This window comes from Austrofundulus limnaeus, unplaced genomic scaffold (genome assembly GCF_001266775.1).
Source record: "Austrofundulus limnaeus strain Quisiro unplaced genomic scaffold, Austrofundulus_limnaeus-1.0 Scaffold1894, whole genome shotgun sequence".
Taxonomy (NCBI): Eukaryota; Metazoa; Chordata; class Actinopteri; order Cyprinodontiformes; family Rivulidae; genus Austrofundulus; species Austrofundulus limnaeus.
In genome coordinates, this window is record NW_013954296.1 from 9,780 (window position 1) to 18,317 (window position 8,538).

Here is an 8,538-nt window from a genome sequence, read left to right on the forward strand (position 1 = left end):
ACACACACACACACACACACACACTCCCTCTCTCTCTCTGCTGAATCTGCCTTCTCTCTGTCACTGAATGCTGTGATCTGTGATTTGTGTTATTTATGTGTTGAATGCAGACACATAAGGAATCCCCCAGTTTAACCTTGAGACACAACCTTGTGGGCTGCTTCTGTAACCCCGTATTGACTTTTCCATATCCCACATCGGATCCTCTGGGGCTTTTCACCCAGTTCCTGTGGACCGATTGATCCGGACCGCAGTTGCAATGTGTGCACCCTTGGACTCATAAAAAAGCGTGACACATCCGGCGAGCCTGCACCTTTTTTGACTCCAGAGATAATTTTCTGTTGTTGCCGTGCGAGCTAGCTGCTGTTTTGACCCCATCTGCTACACACACACACACACACACACACACACACACACGCACACACAAACAAACGCCTGCACACTTAGTGTTGATCATTACTGTCAGGCAGTTTAGAGTCTCGGCTGTGGGGTGTTACTGGTATTGACTACAGGCAGTGCGAAGCCGTCTCACCTGAACTGGATGTACTGAAAGTCAATTYGGGTGTGGGGAAGGTGTTGCCATGGAAACAAAAAGAGGCACCGCAACCCTAGGCTGCAGCACAACGCCATGCAGTATTATGACGCCATCGATCCCTTCGCCGCCTCCTCCTTTAAGCCTGACTTACTTGATGGTTTATTATGCATCGTTCCGCTCTCAGTTTACAGTTTTACGTTCTCATCGCAGGTTTTCGACATCGGCCGCTACCAGGAGTCGCTGGCGGCCTACTTCGCCCTGGGCCAGCATCCGCACATCAACCAGATCCTGGAGATCCTGCTCGGGGAGACGCGAGCCTACGTGTTCTTCGACCGGAGCCACGGCGACATGCACTCGTTCGTGCGCACCTGCAAGAAGCTGCGGGAGGACGAAGCGGCCCGGCTCTTCTTTCAGATAGCCTCGGCCGTGGCGCACTGCCACGACAGCGGGCTGGTCCTCCGTGACCTCAAACTGAGGAAGTTTGTCTTCAAGAATGAGGACAGGTAGGTTTTCGTGGAAAACCTTCCACCTCAGGCCTTTTTTTCCCCTTCCTCTGTACATTTTGTACCACGATTTTGTAACTCTGTCTTGCATAGAAGAAGGAGTAAGCTGAGACAAAATAAGAGTGACGGATGTGTTTCTTCTAAATGTATCTGCCCCGGTTGCTTTTGTGCGTGGGGTTTATTAGAGGGGATATCACACACACTGTGTATGTATAGATGAAATTACATGTGGGTATAACCATTACCTAACCCAAGAGCAGCGCTACTGCTGAACTGAACAGCTTGCTCATATAAATTACCAGGGCAGGTTTTTAACAGGCAGATGATCAGTCAAGCCCAGCGCCTCAAGTATTGTTAACAAAGAATTCCTCAGTACTGACCTCTGGTGGCAGKTTTTCGTTATTACACATAAATCTGTTGCTACAGCAATAATCGTAAAGCAGCATAAATGTGAGCCATCCCATCGAAACGAGGATTAAGTCCAAAAGTGGGACGTGCAGAAACAGGCAGATTAAACATGTGCAAAAATTGCATTTTGTCAAAATATAATGAATTAATGCCTTATCAATGTATCATTTGAAAGAGCTGTCGGAAATACAAACCTAAAAAAACGTTTTGAAACACTTTTTTTCAGCAGTAGCAACAAAAACCCTGATTTTGAGGAAAAACACCTTCAAAATTAGATTATTTCCCTGTGAACTAGCAGTGTTTTCCAATTAAGAAATCTAAATATACAAATAATATTTGAGGTTTCCTCTTTATATTAACATCAAAAATTACTCAATAAATTTACATAAAATTAGGATTCAGACCAAACAGTAATGTATTATCTTAACCAACAAGACAAATTAAGTCATATCTCTGGTTAAGCTTATGATATCAGAACGATCCAGGTATCAAAATGTAGCTTTTAAAGTAGAAATCTGAAAATCTAATAGACCAAATTCGACTTAATCCTCATTTTGATATGATGGGTCACATATTTTAAGTAGCGATTCGAGTTTATATCTTAAATCCATTCTCACATGTAGATGCTAACGAACTAGCTTCTTAGATGAGCTGCCTTGTTAGCAGAGCAGCACGGTTGCACTCGTCCGTGAGCGCGGTGTCATTTCTTTGGCACGTACTGTGGGAAAAAAAAGGGAAGTTGAGCCGCATCATATTTAGCAAAGGTCCACCTCCTTCTAAATGATTGATGTCTGGTGATTTTTACAAGTGGATGGCACAGGTCAGAGCAGGGTCACATTCACCACATGGTCTCCCACGACTCCACTTGCATGTTTGTTTCTGCCTGTCTGAACTATTAGACACAAATGTACAGGGATTTAATCCAAAGCTTTAGCCTTCTGATCTTCTTAACCTCTAAAATCTATGACAAAAAGCTGTGGTGAGTTAATGAAGAAGTAGCATGAATAAAAGGCAGACATAAGATGATATTCGAGTTGCCTGGATTTAGCCTCTTGACCTGATTTTTGTCATGCTGCTGTAAGCCTTTACACAATCATTCATAAAAATTGTATGTATTGTATGAATTCACAATTCATACAAAACTTCCTGGTTGGACTCATCACTGTACAGTTCTTTCATTGTCTGATGCCTCGACTTTTCAGAATTATGTTTTGTATAGTGGTATTAATTTATATTTTCAGATCTTCCAAGGTGCCAATTATGGAACTCTCTGTGCATTGCTGCCCAAATCAAATTCTGGAAGTGGTCATTCAACTAGATCTGTTACAAAAGGACAACTGATATTACCAACTTTTAAAAACTGTTACGGCCAGAGGTCTTTCTTCTATGTTTATACTAAAGCATGGAATGACATTCCTCAAAGCATAAAGTCCATTTCAAAACTACAGCCCTTTAAGAAGAATCTTGTCTGCCATCTGCTGGACACTTTTTGTTGTGCTCATATTTAGACGTCCTATTTTGCAAATGCTGCCTTCCTGAAATTTGGTATGCTTGTTTGTCTTTGTGTCTATGGTGTATAATGATGTGATTGTGATGCTGTATTTCTGAGTGTTTAGTGTGCTGCAGAACAGGAACCTGCTGTAAAACAGCAATTATGCTGAGTCAGGCTTGATTTTTAGTAATCTTTTTCTGTTGAATCAATAAATCAAATCAAATCAGCAGACCTTTCAAGGAAACTGGTCCCGTTGAGCTCATATCCAACAGTGCGCTCACCTCTGATTCAACTCAAATAGGTTTTTTTTTGCACCTCATGACTAATTTGGAGCACGGCAGTATGATTATAACACTATTACCAATGCTTTTCAATTATCTCAAAACTTAAATGACTTCTTTTGTGCATAAACAAACACTGATTTATACATTTTTACTATCTAAGCAAAAGGCATACGTAAACATAAGTAAAAACAAACATTACTCTCGTGTTGCTGATTATTAGTTAGCATATATGCTATCTTAACATTGAAAACTCCATAGAAAAGGTAAGGTGATTAGCATTGTGCTTATCACTGGAAATTTATACGCTAATCAAATGTTTCAACGTCTTAAAAAAAGTAAAAACATTCAGCTTTACTGCATCATGTTTCTACTATAGGAAGCTACGGTATCCCTACTGGGACAAATTGTACCAAGCAGAATCTGCTCTGCTGACTCTTTAAATGGCAGCACAAATTAGGTATTTTCGACATTTAAAAAAGAATTTTCCATGTCTGCGGTGCATCTAAAGGTAGATTTTTACCACCCCTGACAAAATTCACATGGTTCTTCATCTCACAAAGAAGGAATGTGTTTCTTGCTCAAGGGAACGTTTTTTATTCCAGTCATGTGTTTAATTTTTGCTCCGTTTTTTCCTTTGTTACTTTGCAAAGTGTGTTGAATTAATGACACATGAGTCAGTGTATATTTTTGTTTTCTTAAAGACTTCATTGTGGTTCTGTCTCCCTTCTGTTTTGCAGAAGCCTCGTAAAGCTGGAGAGCCTGGAGGACTCTTACATCCTTGCTGGTCACGATGATTCGCTCTCGGACAAACATGGCTGCCCGGCCTACGTTAGCCCCGAGATCCTCAACGCCAACGGCAGCTACTCGGGCAAGGCGGCCGACGTTTGGAGCCTCGGCGTCATGCTTTACACCATCCTGGTGGGCCGCTACCCTTTCCACGACGTCGAGCCGGGCTCGCTGTTCAGCAAAATCCGCAGGGGCCACTTCAACGTCCCCGAGACGCTGACGCCCAAGGCCAAGTGCTTGATCCGCTCCATACTGCGCCGCGAGCCCGCCGAGCGCCTCACCTCCCGAGAGATACTGGAGCACCCCTGGTTCACCTCCTCCGGGGTGCCGGGGGGGTCTCAGGCGCACGGGCGAGGGGAGCGGGAGCAGGAGCAAATGGTGCCTGAGGTGAACATGGAAGAAGAGCTCGAGCATTTCTTGAGCTGAGCGGATAATTAAGCGAAACAACAAAAAAAAAAGAACAACAAAGCACAAACACATGACTTTGCCACGGTCTGCTCGCCACGGTCTCAGCAGAGCCAAAAAACCCCGTAGTTTAGAAATAAATAGGTGAGTCTGTCACTTGTAATAAAGGTGTTTTCATCCCGTTTTCCTTTTTCCACCATTTCATGGAAAACCCTGAGCCTGGCATGACAAACGGCATCTGTACATCACCTGGCAGAGCGCGCCCCGATCGAGGATGTTGCCAGACATGCAAGTTGCAAACGATGTAGCAAATCTTTTTATTATTATTATTATTATTATTATTATTATTATTATTATTATTATTATTATTTTGGTTTATTTTTTTGATTGTGTTAGGTTTAATGTGGTGCTCATCGAAGCTGACACTTTCTTTTGACACTATTGAAAGCATGAAGGGACATATTGACTGGAGGAGGAGGACGATTCCAGACTGACAAACTGCACCGCACCGTTTTGTAGAGATTTTTTTTTTTTTTTTTTTTGTCATAGCTGTGGCTGGTAATAACTTAAAACCACAGACCCAGAGTCAGAAACGGAAACTCCTGGATTCTTTTCCTGAACGGATACACAAGGCAATTACTCCTGACCTGGGATCATTTGTTAAAAGTCTTTGGGGTTTTTTTTTGTCATTATCTTCATTATTAAAAAAGAAAACAAAAAACTTTGACCTCACCTTTTGTTTAACGGTTCAGCTTCATGTTACTCGGTTTTGCATTACAGAATATTCTGACAGTCACCAAACTCCTTGGTGGCCTCAGTTACAGACTCTGCCTCGCTTTTCGTTTCGTAACTTACCTAAACCAATGATTTCTTTTGCTTTGTTTTTTTTTTCTCATCTCTTCCTGCTCCTTTTAATTTCTTTTCAATCTTCCTTTTTTTCCCCCTTCGTAGTCACCCCAACATGTCATCGAGCACATGGTGTGTTAGGTTTAACGGACAGTTCCGCCTRGCTAAAAACTAGCTTCCATTACTTAAATCCACCTTTCAGTTGTAGGAACGAAGAAGGTAATCGTTTATTTAAATTGTAACAGATATAAATATCTATAAATAAATATATATTTAAAGCTACATAGCAGGGTATTTCTTTACCGAGAGATTCCTTTGGTTTACGCTCACATGACGTAGGCAATATCTTTGACACAGGGCAGGAGAGAAAAAAAATGACCGTCCGAAGTTTTTGAAAAACTCATCTATGCCAGTATTCACGCGTCTCACCCCCCCCTCCCCCGCCGCCAACAGGCCACGCCCACCCAGCCCCCCTCACTTCTATACAAAACTGATAGCAGATGTTCAGTGGTAGTCTTGCTATGAGATGGTCTAACCATGACCTCGTTAGTCTGTGTTGGTTCTGTGAAACCATCTCGCTCAGAATGGGTACCAGTGGACGCGTTTTGTTGTATTTCAACAATACTTGAACTTTTTTCTTTTCTTTTATATATCTTTTGTTTTAAAGACCTGGTCATTGGCATGTGCTCCGTGAATGCTATAGCTTTCCTGTCGAGGAAGAGGGTGGGGTTGGGGGGTGGCGGAGGACGCTTGTTTCGGTTCACCGTTTTTCTACTAAGCTAATAAGAAAAAGAAGAGAAATCTTTGATTTGCTTCTTTTCTGGGTTGCTTTTCACTTAAAAAAAAGTAATTATTTTGATTTTTATTTTTTTTTTGTAGACTGAGCTACCTTTTTATTTAAGTTGGTGCTGATTTAGTGCTAATGTTTAGTCTTTTTTTGTTATTGTTATTCCTTGAAGAAAGGGTGTGGGGGGGGTGATGCATGGTGGGATATCTGCCTCATGTTCTGATTGTAATGTAACAGATTCTGGTGTTTTGTCCAAATTTATTCAGTAAATAAAATTGTGATCTGCTATTTGATTTTGGCTTTGGGTTTTCTTTGGAAGACGAGACGATTTCTGCTGTCCAACATGCAAACAGGATGTTTTTTTTTTTTTTACTTGGAGGTATTCATTATTACCTGGCTCCGCTTTGACGATCACTCTTAACCGAAGCGTTCCTAGTCCTTAATGAGATTGCAATCGCTCGGAGAACTTGAATGGATCCCCGATGAGTGAGGAACTGCTCTCTGTCCCACTTTGTCTAAATGATTGTGTGTGTAAGGCTCCAGGAGAAAGCTCTTAAGGCTGATCATTTTCTTGGTGACTGTCATGTGAAACCTCGGCGGTCTTCTGTATCACATGGCAGCAGCACTGAGAGGCCCTCCTGTCTTTAGGCCCCTTTTGAGAAAGAAAATTATGTTTCACTGGCTTTGAAAGCTCCATTATATGCATTTCCTCTGGTCATGCAGGGTAGCTCTTAAGGTTGGCTATATTTGAAACAACCAAGCCTATATCTACTTCTAAAGAATGAGCTATCATCACCCTGGTGCCAAAGAAGCTTAACATGAGTAGGGGTGTAAAAAACGTTGATTAAATGATTAATGATTTGTTTTCATTAATGCAAAATGAAAAACACTGATCCATATTTTCATCAAATGCCCAGAGTGCCGTATCACTTGCAGACTTGTTAATTMAACCAAATTTAAATCATATTATGACAGACTGTGAAATTGAGAAACGTATTGTCATCCAAACAAATCGATATAATTTTGTATTATGACAAAACTGGTGATTTAATCTGAATAACTACCTACCTACAACATGGGGGCACCACAAGGATGTGTACTCACTCCCTGTCTGTTTGTGCACCAATGATCTTCGCCCTTATGTTAAAATTGTGAAATATGCTGATGACCTCATTATCCTCGGCCTTATCACCAAAAAAGGTGAGACGGCCTACGTGTAGTAAGTAATTACCGTGTTCCTGGGCATCTCCACCAAGAATCTGAAATTGGAAGAACTCTTTAACAAAGTTGTTGAGAAGGGTTCCACTGTCCACACTAAACATCAACGTTCTCATCATCAAACAGCAACAAACTGACTGGAAAACACCAACAACCATTGATGGGTCTACACAGTCATGAAACAGGCTTGAATGACTGGGTTCAGAACAAAAAAGTCAACAGACACAAAGATTGCTCCACGTGCTCATTTCTTTTTTAACATTTCCTTCTTCTGCACTGCAACCTGGAAGCATTTTATGTGCACAGATCCCAAAATAAAGGTGATTGATTGATTAAATTAAATCAGAACTGTTTCCTTTGAACTACAGTGATGTTTTTTAATTCTGCAGCTCTGTTGAAATTACAAATCAGCACAAACCTCTGTATGGTAGTCAAGGTGAATCACAGTTCACTGTAATGTGCATTGTGATCAATACACTTCAGCCAGAGTAGACTAAAAACAGCAACATCATTGCAGAATAAACAATCTGTGCACAACAAAAAGTTAATATTAAGTACACTAAGATTATTTCCCCAAGTTTACTTTTACTGACCACAGACCTTTAGCATATTTTAGCATAAGCCAAGTATAAGTAACATAAACTTTATGTATATCTCTGATAAGTACATAAAAACGTAAAGTGAAGGACACTTAGACTACTTCTTTGGTAAGGTTCCAAAAGACTTGATTACCCAAGTTGAATTGAAACAGCCTGACCTCTGGTGGTAGAAGTACAACAGTGACCGAAATAATGTGACATAAAAAGATTCCACTTAAATTTAATCAAATGTTTAGAGTAAAAGTGATAATTATTGGATGATAAATGGCCTTATAAATAAAGAGGAGCCATCATTATGACCTCAAATACACGTTAACTATTCAGTTGCTTAAGCACACTAATCTTAAATTTGACCAATGATTTTTTTTCATAAAAAATAACTATACAATAGAAAATTAAAATATACAATCAAAAATCAAATCAAATAAAAAGCAGCAGAAGATGACTAAATCTTATAATATCCTTTTATCCCCAGAATGTATTCAAACAAAAGTAATTTACAAACCCTGACCCTGTTTACTCTAAAACCTAACCCCCCCACACAACATCCTCATCTGTACTTGTGGGGACCAGGCTTTGGTTCCCATAAAGAATATTGGGTTCCCACAAGGCTGTGTTTTTTTTTTTTTTTTTTTTTTTGGAAAATGGTAGCAAAAACTTGTCCACACACACATA

The 8,538-nt window shown here is 40.5% G+C and overlaps 1 protein-coding gene across 1 annotated transcript in view; it reads left to right on the forward strand.

The window, feature by feature from the left end:
• trib2 (tribbles pseudokinase 2) overlaps nucleotides 1-6,339 on the forward strand; it is an 8,784-nt gene extending 2,445 nt beyond the window's left edge. The window contains exons 2-3 of the mRNA XM_014033916.1: nucleotides 746-1,038; nucleotides 3,960-6,339. Coding sequence (XP_013889370.1) covers nucleotides 746-1,038; nucleotides 3,960-4,434 — 768 coding nt within the window. The 3' untranslated portion in view covers nucleotides 4,435-6,339. The remainder of the gene's footprint in view (nucleotides 1-745; nucleotides 1,039-3,959) is intronic.
• The last annotated feature ends 2,199 nt before the right edge of the window (nucleotides 6,340-8,538 follow it).